This window comes from Drosophila persimilis, unplaced genomic scaffold (assembly GCF_003286085.1).
Source record: "Drosophila persimilis strain 14011-0111.01,24,50 unplaced genomic scaffold, DperRS2 tig00000000-arrow-pilon, whole genome shotgun sequence".
Classification (NCBI taxonomy): domain Eukaryota; kingdom Metazoa; phylum Arthropoda; class Insecta; order Diptera; family Drosophilidae; genus Drosophila; species Drosophila persimilis.
This window is the reverse complement of record NW_020825288.1, coordinates 25,795,778-25,809,410: the sequence shown is the minus strand read 5'-3', so window position 1 is coordinate 25,809,410 and position 13,633 is coordinate 25,795,778. Positions and strand designations below refer to the sequence as shown.

General features: G+C 49.6%; 2 protein-coding genes across 2 annotated transcripts; one reads left to right on the top strand and one right to left on the bottom strand.

Annotated features, from left to right (window-relative positions):
• Positions 1-4: 4 nt before the first annotated feature.
• LOC6591594 (serine/threonine-protein kinase 32A) lies at positions 5-11,283 on the bottom strand. The gene is made up of 9 exons (XM_026984104.1): positions 10,988-11,283; positions 3,738-4,015; positions 3,063-3,118; positions 2,806-2,971; positions 2,416-2,486; positions 2,202-2,328; positions 1,323-1,448; positions 1,055-1,236; positions 5-990 (listed from the first exon to the last, which is right to left on the bottom strand). Exons 1-9 carry the CDS (start codon positions 11,116-11,118, stop codon positions 340-342), a joined length of 1,788 nt encoding a protein of 595 aa, XP_026839905.1. The 5' UTR covers positions 11,119-11,283; the 3' UTR covers positions 5-339.
• On the top strand, positions 4,306-5,516 carry LOC6591593 (ubiquilin-2). The gene has a single exon (XM_002017503.2). The coding sequence runs from the start codon at positions 4,416-4,418 to the stop codon at positions 5,340-5,342; it is 927 nt and encodes a 308-aa protein (XP_002017539.1). The 5' UTR covers positions 4,306-4,415; the 3' UTR covers positions 5,343-5,516.
• Positions 11,284-13,633: the final 2,350 nt, after the last annotated feature.

Below are 13,633 nucleotides of genomic sequence, written 5' to 3'. Positions count from 1 at the left end.
CCTCTTTACATTTATTTTGATTTCAGCTAACAGCTAATCATAGATACACGCATATGTACAAAGGGACTTACACTTAAGACTTAGGCAATAGAAATACAAATTATATGTTTTATTTTATTTATATTTATGTATAACTACGCGTACACGTACTCGTACAAAGGTGAAATTCAGCGGAATTCGAAAAATACTCGTAGGTTCTGGATCTCTTTGGATGTGCCTTGGGGCTTGTGCTTGTGCTCGCAGTGAAACCTGTTGCGTTGCCATACGATGATGCACTCATGAATGTGCCATTAGTTCCGTGCGGAGGGTTCGGGTGGTATTCGCACTGATCGTACGATACTACTTTTGTGCCGTGCCCGTTGCCTTGTCCAACGTGCTGCAGAGCCGTGTCGGGGTGGCAGTTGTGGCTCCTCCGCCCGTGCCCTGCGGGGACGGCGTGCGATCTATGAATTCGATGCTATCACTCTCTTTGCAGGCGGTGCACCTTGCGTTGCCAGACGGTGAATTGGTGGCTGCTGGCGTAGGCGTGGGAGTGGTGATCGCGGGGTTTGTTGCATGGCTAATAGACGTGGAAGTGGACGAGGCGGGCCTCTCTTGAATGGGGGCCAAGCTGTTGACTATCGAGTTGGCCATGGCCAATTCGAGCTCACGCTGCCAGTCGTTCTCCTTCTGTTCCATGGCCTTTCGCTTAAGCTCTTTGTAGCGATTGTAGACGATGAACTCTTTGACGAGCACGGTCTCTGGGTCGCTGTCGCGTTGGGCTGACCGCTGTTTGGCCAGACGCTTCTTTTTTTTGTGCAGCGGCCGCGTCTCCACAATCATCTCCTCCAGCTCCAAGCACGGGTCGCAGTTCAGGTGGTCTTCGGGTGGCTTGAAGATGGGCTTTATTTTCTTGTCGAGCACCTGCTGAAAGTCAATGTTCCGCAGCAACGGCGTCTGGTGCAGCTCATGCTGAGTGCTGATCCTGCCCCCGGGATACGTGGAGAGTAACTGCAAGAAAGTAGAGTGCGATCTGAAACGAAGATCCCTCGGTGGTCGCTAGCAGCTAACGTACCTTTTGCAGCAGATCGATGAAGTTGCTGCTCCAATAGCGGGGATAGTGCACAGGGGTGTTCAGGATGTTCTTGATCTCCGCCAAGGGCGTGTTCGAGTGCACCACAAAGGGGCGGACGTTGCTACGCATTTCGTAGGCCACAACGCCCAGGGACCACCAGTCCACTGGGTAGCTATAGCCAGCTGTAATTAAATTGAAACAATCAGGAAGCAGTCAATTATCGCTTCGGTAGGTTTAATTCAGCTTGTGCCTGGGCAGACACACTCACCCACTTCGTCCAGGGCGCATAGAAAAACCTCTGGCGCCATATACGGCTTCGTCCCCGACATGCTGCAGGCCATCGCATCCTTCTGCAGCCTCGTCGCAATATTAAAATCAGTCAAATGAGCGTGTCCTGGAATTAATTTCTCGTCAGTGGGGGCGGCACTCTTAATGCATGCATGTGGCTCCTTCAAGTGGGCGTACGAGTGGGTGGTAATCTAATTGCGGTTGGCTTTCCATTCGCCCATTCCCTTTACTCCGCTTGCAATTCAATAACAATTATTATTGAATGTTCTTGGCAATGTTCGTGAATGAAGTGCATTCGAGAATATTGAGTGGAACACGAGCACTGGCAACAGCAGTTGTACTTAGACAAAATCTACTAAATGAATGAAGAAAACAATTTCCCGCGGCTGACTCGTATATTTCTGTGTTATTGCCACGAACAAAACGAGTCAGAATATCGTTCCGTGATTGGAAATTCCACTTAGATTGGGAACAAAATACTTTCCCTAACACTATAGACATTGTGAATCAGCACACAATATGTACATACGTGGATATGAACACATCGTTGGATCACCTGAATGTCATTAAAAAGACTCTCAGCCCGCCTGGCTGGTTGCTCGTCACTGTGGTCGGTCGGTCGGTCGATTGCCATGTCCCACTGTATGGCTGGGTGGCAAATGAATAATTTGTGCCACCCCAAGAGAAGCTTCAGAGGCCGTACTGTGTACAGAACTTTCCAAATGAAATCAATACATTTTTGAGCACGACCACCATGTCATTATTATGAATTATAGACGCGGATGGCCTGGATGTTGTCTCGGAAAATGAAAAGCGTCTCCCGTCCAACCGGAACGAGTCCTGTTCTCCGGATACTCACCGCCATCATCCAATAGAATATTGTCTGGCTTGATGTCCCTGTGGACCACCCGCTGTGTCTGCAGGTACTCCAGCGCACTGCCAAGCTCGCACACTAATAAGGCCACACTCTGCTCGGAAAATTCAACCTGAAAGGAGAACGGACACAGGCATGGGCCCGGAAAAGGGAGTAGAGTCTGAGTCTGAAGGCTAAGAGTTGTCGCGTGCGGACTTACTCGGTTCTGTAAGTGATATCTCAAATCACCACCAGTCAACAGGTCGCATACCATGAATAAGTCCTCCTCGTCTGGATGTGGATGTGGGTGTGAGTGTGAGTGTGCCATAAGGATGAAAGATATACGAGTATAAATGTCATAGTCTCGGGCTTCAAAGGAAATGTACAGAGTTAATTTGCATTTTGATTGCCAATCAGCCACAGCAACAGAAACGGCAACGGCAACGGCTCCAAGAGCAGTGATAGACTCAGGAGCGGAGCTGCTAAGCGGCCAAAGGTGGCAGTGCCAGTGGCAGTGGCAGCTTCATTTGCATACTCGAACTTAAGGTGGTGCTTGCCGGGTCTGTCTGGGCTGGGTTTGGGTTTTGTGTTTGTGTTTGTGTGCACTTACCCTGAAATGAGAACCATAAATTGACTAGAAACGGATGCTCCAATGAGGACAGCAGCTCAACCTCCTTGATGACACCGCCCAGCGCTCCACGCATCTCGCAGGCGGAGCGACTCACATATTTCATGGCATACAGAATGCCGCTGTCTCGCTTCTGCACAATGCACACCTGTGAATGTTCGATTGTTCAGCTTGTTCAGCTCAGTCCCACGCGATAAGTATGCCGGTGCACCCATGTGGGTGCATGCGGAAGCTCTTACCTTGCCAAAGCTTCCCTTGCCGATAGCACGAAGTATTTGGAAATGGTCAAAATTTACTGAAAATGTAAGAGAGATGGAATGCGTATATCACCTGATTTTAAGGATTGCAGACCACTTTATTGACCAATTGAACACCCACTCGCACACCCCCTAAAATGTATTACTACCCAACGCCAACGGCATAGTCTGTCCCAGCTGATGCAACAATCGGGGGCACAGGAAGAACGGCGGCAGGAGATCGACCTCGAGGAGCCGCAGCTGGGGAAACCTGTGCCCGACGAGCACTTCAAAGTGGTCCCTGCCCAGGTAGTTGAGCCTCAGCTCGTTCAGCTGCGCCCGGCCGTTGGTCAGGAGGAAGTCGAAGTCGTCCTTGTGCAGCGGCACCTCCAGCAGATTGAGCTTAATCTCGGTCAGTTGCGAGCGCCAGATGCGCCCCAGGAGCGGGCGACACCGCTGGAAGGTCTGGAGCATGGCCAGCTGGTCCGGCAGGGCGAGGCATTTCAATATTTTCACCAGGCACAGTTCGTCCATTCTCCACAGCTCCATGGCCCCCCTTCGACCCCTCAGTTGGATTCGGGTGCGTGCCCGTAAGCTATTTCAATAGGTTGTCAAGTCAAGGCCGGGCTACTGTGATGTTCAAGCTATTTGCTTTAATCTATCCCAATCCCCACTCACCGTCATCGTCGGCGAGCAGACTCGCGTCGGCTCTGCTCGATGTATTGGCGCCCATGGCTGCTACATCAATGGTGCTCGCCAATCTGCGGATCCACCTCTCCCTTTGAAATCCAATTGATTCGGCTGTGGCCAGTCCTGTCCGTGTTGTGTTCCGTACTGCCTCTGGCCGCAGCTGTGGATAGGATGCGGATGTGTGCTCCCAGCGGAGTACCGGTGTTTGCTTGTTGACTCGGCTACCTGCCCTCGAACTTGGGGAGCCAGTTGCAAGCACGATCCGTCTGAAACGACAGACAGAGTGGGGGCTGAGTGGATGTGGAATAAAGGTTCCGACATGTCTGCGGAGGGCTCCGTTTGCACGGGATTCACTGTATGCAAGGGACGTAAGAAAATGTTTCCGTTTCCAGTAGCAAAATCGTATATTGTTGGGATGCGGCTTTTTTAACGCATTTTAGTGCTGGTAAACATCTAGTGTTGGTAAAGACGATTATAATCAAGTTTGGCAGCACTTGGACATGTGCAGCTCTCGAACAAAATTTTTTGGCATCAGAGCAGACTGAAAACTTCAGGAATCAAAAATCCCCAAGTCAGAAAGACAAATTCAGTTGAAAAATTCCGCACAGCAGATAACAACAGAACCGATCGTTTTCTTTATATCTACAATTCATACGAGTCGACGCCATGAGCCGCGAAAACTACATAGAAATAGTGGCCAAGTCCGTAGATATGGAGGCAATCGTCTCGGTGCGCAAGAATGAGTTGATTCGGAATCTGCGGGCCCTGGTGGCCGTGCGTTTCGAGCGGGCTATTGACAAAATTGTGCTGGTCTTCGGCGGCCAGGTGCTCCGTGATGATGTCACTATTGACACCATTGGCATCACTTCTGGCGTCAATGTGCACGTGGTGTGCCGTCGAGGCAACGCTGCGCCCAGCCAACCGGCAGCTGTGGCCGCGCCCCCAAAACAGGCGGCGTGGACCGGCCTGCTCGGGCCTAAGTTTGCCGAAGACGTGAGAGAGATTCTCAAAAATCCGGACCGTCTGAAGAACCTGTTGAAGAGGCAATTGAAGCAAATTCTGAAAAAGAATGGCATCACGGGCGACGCGCTCCGTAGTTACTTGAAGACCAATCGCAAGGTGGCCCTGGAGGTGTCGCTGCCCATGAGTCCGGACAAGCTGGAGTATGTACGCCGTCGACGTTATCTGATAACAATGCGCTTGGAGCTCGTCCCTGGTGGTCCTCAGCTGCTGGGCCGCCTCGACAATAAAATGCGCAGATCCGAAGAAGACAATGTGGCCAGGACCTATCAGCAGTTCTCGCGCGGCCATGACAATGGGGGAAATTCCCAGCGCGGACTTGAGAACAGAGAGCCGCTGCCCAACCCTTGGGAGGCGTCGCACAGCGGCTTGAACCTGGGCGACATTCGGGCCGTTCTTCGGCAGGTCATATTGAATCTTATTTACGAGTATTTGCTACGGTCTTTTCGTGAGCAGCTGGACAAACTGCTTGAAATGGGCTACAATAATCATCGCCGCAATGTTCGCGCTCTCGTCATCTCCTCGGGATGCCTGGAGAACGCTATCAAGCTACTGGATGTCTGGAACCGCTAATGGAGCACCAGAACTTACACACTGACCCATTTACCCCCGCACTCGGATACACACACATACAAGGCACACTATTCATCATTTTTCATTTCGGACATATTGTACAAAAAAAAAAAAAAATGTAATGCTATGCAGAATTCAGATCAGATCGAATAAATATTATAACCAGAACGAAGAAAACAACTCGGTCCCACAATCTATTCCTCGGCGCGATCGAGACGAAGTAGTCTAGTAGTCTAGGAAGAGAAATCAAAAACAATCAGATCTGAACATTATTATAAACAAAAGGAACAAATTAATCTCCGGTCGCTACGCAGCGCCCGACGACGCGTTCTGACTGATTTTCTGTCTCTCTCGCACGCACTCTTTGTTGTGTCGTTCAATATTAGCGCCGTCAGGTGGAGCCATACTAATTATATACATATCGGGTATACATAAATGTAGAGTTGGGTCTACGCAGCAACTTGTGATATGCAATGGCTGCATCTTTCAATTGGCAATGTAATTACTGACATCAGCAGAAGGCTGTTACGCGCGGATCCCAGGCGGATGCCCTCCTGCCGTCCAACCGACCGAGGAGCGCTGCCGCATGACGCGTGGCGCGTTAACCGAGCCGAACGCGAATAGGAAAGACAGCTGTTAGACTAAACTACAACTACAATTACTAATTACGAGACAGGTACATATGTGAGTATTAGTAATTTAATAAGAGGCAGGGAATTAGAGGTGGATATAGTCTGGTAGAGGGAATTATAGGCCGAGCATAAGACCCTAAACGGTTCATCCAAGGAATAATTCGATCTACAATGTGGAGGGGACAACGATATATGTGTGGTTTTTTAGTGAATCTAATAGAAATCGTGACGTTTATGCGGCTCAACAGATCAGGGCTAACTAGGTCACCCATGATAAAGTTGTGCATAAAAATCACACCAAGCATTTTTCTACGGTTCACTAAGGATGGCAGGCTTACTAATAGCAATCTACTATAGAAAGACGGCGTTCCCGTAGGCCCCGTAGAGCGAAGAGTAATTCGTGACCAGTTTTAGTTTTTTAAAGCTTGATTAGTTTTGTTTGACACTTGTGCACTAAAGTGGTCAGAGCCTAAGGGATTTGTGCAAAATATAAACATGTCAGCTCTCCGTAAAGTTTCCCCCGTCAACGTCAAATATGCGGGTCTTCGAATGTCCTCCTCCTCAGGGTTATAGGGTACCCAGGTCCATAGTTTGATAGTTGCAAAGTTTTTTAGTTTTAGACTCGATGCCAGTCTGCTTTTGTATCACAATACTTCCACCATTGGCACCTCAAGGGATGCCTCGCCACGCTTAATTGGAAGCAGTGTTTTTCTATGATTGATTGAAGCAATTTTGTCGTGCCTGGCATACGTATTTGGATGGCTTCTGCTGTCCCACTCCTGCCTCCGCTCGATGAGCCGTTGCTTCGCTTTCCTTCAGAGATCTATCCATCAAGACGTCTTTGCGTTCAGCCCCTGACAGTTCTCATCGTGTCTCGTCCATCAAGGGGTTCATCCCGTTCCTTGCCGTTCCGTTTCCCCGGCGTCATTGGAAACGTATCAATTGTACGCCATTTGCCACCAGCCGCCCTCAAATAAGTATACGCATGTACGAGTACAGTTTTGTATATTTCCATCATGCTGTTTAAAAGTACCATTACGTTGGGAGCCTTCCACGATTGCTGATACGGGGCTCTGAGAATACAGGCAAGGAAAGATATATCCGGTTGGAGTACATATGTACACGTGTATGGGTCATTGGGCAGGCGGACCCATGGGATGATTTTTCAAATGTCTTTCGGGATGTCCCGTAATAGCTAAACTTTTACAAATCGCAGTGGGCTGTTACGGGGCTGGTAAGATTCCCTCACGACATCCAGCTAATGGAGCACACTTCCGCGATATCGACTTACATTCCGTCAAAGACTGCTCGGAATGGACGTTGATTTGTTTGTCGCAAGAAAGAAAACGATTGCTCCCAGCGTATTCCAAGTTCCAGGCTAGCTATAACAAAATAAAAATTATGATTTTTGCACTTTTTGTTTCATTAGTTCCAGAACGTGGGATGGGCTGGGTGCCATCCCATTAGGGATGCCATTAGGTATTTAGCTTCACAGGGCGAAGAGCGACGGGAACAATGGCTGGTGCCGTGGGGTCGGTGAGAAAAAGTGTCCCACGGGTGCCGACTGAGCTAACGGAATTGCTCCAAAGTCTAGCTGCTCATTAAATGCTCAAGGGGAGCGGGAATGGCCTCCGGCTGGGGGGGCTGGCGCTTTTGTTGCCCTCATCGCTAATGTAGCGAAACATTCGTCCGTTTTGCATGCTCATTTTTGCATTTAAATATTTTATGAATTCGACACAGCCACGGCGCGGCGCCACGGCACATCAGCAGCTCAGACTGTCCTTTGATGTGATTGCTTGAAAAAGAAACCCAGTCAGCAGTCTATCCCTGAGCCATGTGTCACCTTGAAATCCCCCAGTGGGAGTGGAAAGTCAGCGAACGTGTTCCTCTCTTTTTCGCCCCTCAATGGTGGCAGTGTGTGCTCCTGGCCCTGTTCGCCAGGTCCTCGGTAGATTGACGCGGGTGGCGGCTCTGGTTGCTTTTATTTAAATTAGAAGTCCTTTATTGAGTTACGTGAACAGCAATTTCGTCAACTTTGCTGTGGTTTGTGGCCAGCCTCAGCTGCGGTAGCAGCCAGGGCCCCACCTCGACGTCTTTCTGAATATTAATTTTTCAGCGCATCCGACATTCGGAGCGAGAGGTCCGTTTGAATTTAGCATTAGTATTTAGCTATTGTCTACTATCGGCACAGGCCACAGTAAGTAGAATCCATTCGCAGTGAAGGTGACAGTGGGAACCGGTTTATTGGGATATAAGGATATTTACGGCACATTCGGGCATGCCCACGGTGACATGCGAATCCTTTCACCAACCCGCACTTAAAGTGGTGCGTGGCTGTGGGAAGTCGCCAACCGGTCCACAGAGCACTCATAAAGCGGATTTCGGCTTTTAGAGAACGGATTTCATCTTACGAAATCCGCTTCCGCTGGATAAAGCGCTTTCATCTCACGGAAAACGAAGTTAGCCCGACAAAAGCGTTGGGTGGGCAAGGGGTAATAGGGGACGGAGCTCCACTTTAAGTTTCAATTCACGTGGCTCTTGGCGGTCTGGACGGGGTCTGATACTGATGCGATAAAGGCGTAGCCGCTTAGCTGCTCTGCTGCCATCGTTATCGTGCCCCTCCGTCCCATCTGTTCCCTTCGCGACCCTTCGCTCGGTAGTCTCCGGCATCTCCGGGAAGTGACTCATTGACGCCAAACCGTCCGCAGTTGCACACCTCACTCCACACTGGCTGCCAAAAATAATTTACTTAATTTATCGATTTTACATAATTAACAATCGCCCGATTTGGGTCGAGTAGGTGGGGGGGGTGGGGGCTTGGAGCAGTCGCTCCGCTAGCCATTAGCCATTAGCCAATGGGCTATCCATTTGTAAAACGGTGCTGGGCCTTCGGCAAACACCACATAAAAAGCGAAACTCGATCTGCGAGGACTCTGAGCTGTTTGCACTGGCCCCCCTCGCAGTCACGCATCAAACATCGAGTCCGTGGCAGCCGTTATTGAAACACAAATGACAGCAGAATCAATCAAAATGCTGCCTCGATTGGGGTGTAGGGCGTGGGGCGGGGGGCGTGGGGCGTGCGGCGTGGGGCGTGTCTGCAGACTCCAATTAGAAGAGCGCCTATTTAATGCCACGGCTCAAAATGTTTTCATATTTTCAGAGCTTCTCTTCGCAAACGTCTGCCGAAACTTGTCCGGGGCCACGGCCTCAAGGCACGGAGCGTAGACGAGTGGCGCCGAATCTGACCCGAGCCCATCATTAGCAGCATGCATAAAAGGGCAAAGCAAACACCGGGAATTCAGCTCCGAAAATTTGCATTTTTTACGGGCGTTTTCCCTTTGCTTCGGCGTTTATCCTGTCATTGTTCTCTCCCCGCTAATGGGATAAGACCCTCACAATGAAAATCCGGAGAGGCAATCAGTGGGGCTGGCGTTGGTTGCAGACTTATGTTTTAATTTCTAGCCCGATTCGCAGAAAACGAAGCTCAAAATGCGCACTAATCCCTGGCGTGCCTCAAACGTTGTGCCTGCCACAATGGGTCCCCCCTCCGGGAGCTTCTCGAAGGATTACAAGTGTTGACAAAACCACGGCGCAAGTGTGAGTGAATGCCGCCAGACACATGTTTCCCACGGCAAGCCCATCCCCACGTCTCTCCGGACGCGTGTGTACGGATACAGCTATATGGCGACGCCTTCACTATTCACATCACTTAATCATAATTCTTATGAGGATGAGGTCTGCCCCTTCACGTCCACAGCACATTAACACAAATCGCAGCACAGAGCAAGCCAGGGACAGGAGAAGGAGCGCAGCAGATGGGCATTCCGCCGTAAGCTCCATAAACGGCTGCATTTTATGATATTTTGTGTTTACGATCAGAGCGGACCTCAGGGCGAAAAGTACGAGTATTACTCAGGTTACGGGAATGGTATGGTATGGTATGGTATGACTGCCGGCGTATTGTGGCCTTTCGTTTTGTCCGTTTTATGATTTGAAAATATTATGGCGATTTATAAACACAAATTTACTTGCGCTTTAATATTTATACCCCAAGCATAAGGCACTTCCTGATTAGAGCCTTGAACCAGTACTACTGACTGGTGCTGAATTCTGTCAAGTTTCGGGATTGGAAAACGGGCTGTGCGGATGCTCGGACAATGGGATGGGGAAAGCACTATTCCTAGTGGCGCTTTTTAGCGCTTGGACCGGAATTGATAGACTCTGTTCCAATCAACCTGCGAATCAGAGCCCGGCGAAGTGACATCATCGTTATAGCCAGATGAAAAATCTATAATTCGAAGCGACTCGGCGGAGCCGGTACACGCTGTGCACGTTTATGGCCGGTCGCTCAGAGCAGCCCTTTGGGAGAGCCTTCAATGTCTCGATCTCGAGCATAATCTATATTAAAATGTCAATCATAGATGGGATACACACAGAAAAGACAACCATTTTGGTGTCATGAGTCGCCGCCACCCCCAGGACTGACAAGTAAATTCAATGCTGCGGACCCGTACGAAACGGGGTTCATTGACATCCCGAGTCCTTCAGGCAGCAAAAATAACAGTACGCGTTCGAGTCGAGTAAGAGCACACCCAAGAAAGCACACTCTACTACCCAATCGGACACATCAAATTTGCTTAAGTCAGCAGCGCACTTTGGGAATGTTTGCTAAGGTTCGGACTGGGGGGAAGTGCTCATGGAATTCCAAAGACGGGTGGAATGGTAGGGTAGGGTAGGGTAGGGTAGGGTAGGTACCACTTGGCTCCTTTGAATTTATCGATTGAGATTGCTCACTGCCAAGAAAGTGGGTCCCTCGCACGTCTCGTAGACATGATATGCATGCATGTGATGTATGTACAACGTTCGGCTATTCAAATTGCACTCGCAACATTCGCCCTGTTGTTAATGGTCCAAAATGTCGGCTCACAACACGCCAAGACATCTAGGACACGACCCTCACACCCAAAGGGGGAACTGTATATGTATACCGATGTACCGTACTCGCTTGGGTACCTGCATTGGCGAAAGCACATGGAAATTGTCCTTCTTGTTAGCTGGAACTCCGCTCCTGATGGATGTAGTATGTGTGCTAAAGTACGCCGGCGAAAAGTCACGCGATTTCCCAGATAAGCACTCGAACACATTTACTATGGGGGCAGGGATAGGCGCCATTACCGCTGTCATTACCGCTACTGCTGCCGTTGGTATTACAGTTAGTGTTAGAGTTAGCATCGCCGTCGGCAAATCACACTCACGAACAGCCCGTCTGTGTCTGCGGCCGTGCCACAGAGACCGTGTGCGGAGAACAACCGGTGGCCGCCATTGCCGGAGAACAACAGAACAGAACACACAACAGAGGACTGCTCGCAAGTGGAGTGGATGCACCCTTTGTTTACGCTTTTACGCGCTCAGCGTTGCCAGACTGCCAGAAGAGAGCGCGAAGACGCGCAGTCGCGCGGGAGCGACAAGAGAGCGGGCAGTGCTTTTCGGAGGAGGGAAGTCTGTGCCGAGCCTTATGAATGAATGCCAATTAGCCAAGCTGGCCTGGCTCTGGCTACACTTTATTGTCGTGATTATTTTCGTTATGCGTATGATTAGGAGGTCCTACACCGGTCCCACAACCGGTGCTGTGCTTGTTGTCTGGGCTGGAGGGGCATTAACCTAAACGCAAATTGATTGGCCGCATCGCATGCTTTAACATCCAGAGCCAGAGCATCCATCTCGCTGACGGATGGGCCGGCCCCGACTTGGGGGCTGGAGAACACGCTCTGTGGATTGTCTGCCATTTGCCTTCCAAAATGAGTATTGAGGTGCAATGCAATTATTTTTTAAGTGCCTACACATGACATTCTCCCCAGACATCGTACTAATTCTCCCGTTGAGAGAGCTTACACTTGTAGCTCTTCATTCGAGTACCAGGGGCACCTGAAGGACCGCTATCCTCACGACCCCCGACCACCTTTGGCGCTTTTCTCGGCACTCTTCTCGGCCTTTTCGTGGGAAATACTTTTGCGAGCTGTTCGCATTGTTTACTCAAAATTTTATTGTTTATTCTGCTGATAATGCTCCAAGAGATAGCAACGAGAGACACACCACCGAAATACCTCCTCTGCCGGAATACATGCTCTCCCAATCAAGAACATTTCCGTCACCTGTCCACAGTCCCGCGCTACTAATGCTCCTGGCGCCGAAAAGGCCATTTAAATTCTACAAAGTCAAAATTGTTTGTCTTATGAATAACGGGGCCAACACGTACATATAATCCAATGCGGTTTAGGACGCTCTCTTTCTGGATCTGTATCTGTATCTGTCTGCGTTTGCGGCAAAAAAAAGGAACGCCAAGTGGTGGCACCACAGTGCTTCGTCCGCTTCGTCCTAGGACTGATTATGAAACTGTTGAAAGGGTATAATCAGGTGAATAGATAGTAGGCTCAAGGACATGTACGTTGAGAGTGTTCCCAGGTACTGTGTGACCCTCCGCATTGTTTTCCAGGTTCTCCACTCCTTGCTGGGCTTCGCTTTGTTTCATACAAAGAGTGCCACACAAAGCACACAAAGACGCCCCCAACAAGGATGTGTTTTGGCTGGGTGTTTTGGCCGGGGAGCCTGCTGGATTCTGCAGCTGTTGGCTGCCATTTCAATTTGCCAGCCAAAGAGAGGGAGGGTCCCTCCCTGTGCCCGCTCATGGGAACTTTTTCTTTGCCACATCCGACCAAACCAAACCTCCTCACCGACCACTTGCCGCACCGCACTTCGCTACGCCCCAGGCAACCGGCGCCGTTTGGGATTTCAATTAATTGAATTAAACGAGTCGTCTCAAGGCGATTTCAGTGCCGAGGTCAGAGCAGAGCGAGCGCACTCCGTCCGACTTTCTACAGCCCCGCTGTACCGCCTTGCACCTGCAGCCGTAGCTGGCAACCCGCTCTCCAATCTCCTCAATTTGAATCAATCACAAAGCACCAGGACAATGGAAAAGAGGATCCTCGTTGTTCTGCAATCACATAGATTTCCCTAGTGCTGTTACCCATTCATCCGGGGGTTACATTCATCCGAATCGTTTTGAATCCCTGTAATCCTCGTAATGCTATAACAGTGTGTAGTATTTTCCCATTGAATAAGAGTGGTTCAAGGAAAATCCAATTAAGTCCCTGATTCAAAATGTCAGTTTCTTTTTACTTATATTTACTGCCAAAGCATCCACAATTATTTCACTATCTGCCAGACTATTCTTCTCCTGCTCTTGAACCCAGCAAATCGCCCATCAGTTCTTGACAGCCTGAAGCAGGTGAGGACGACCGTAAATCAAGTCAGTAAGTTGGACTTTTATATTTTCAGTTCATAGGTTTATCCCAGCTCAATTCCCGTCAGAAGTTAACAAGAGCCCAGGCGGACCCTTGAACTCCAGTGCTGTTTGGTTCTACTTTCCTTCTACCCGTCCACTCGTAGATACTCCTGTCAGAAGCTGCCATCTTGGCAATATTTAATGCAAATCTACAATACTTTTATCGTCGCTTTTCTATTTGGCTCTCAGAAATTTCCTCCTATGCACTGTTTGAGCTTGGGTTATGGAGCTTGTGGGCTTGAGGTATTGTAAACTTTTAATCAACACTAATGTAGCGGAGCCAAAATGAGCCGCTAGTTTCTATCGTAATTGGAACT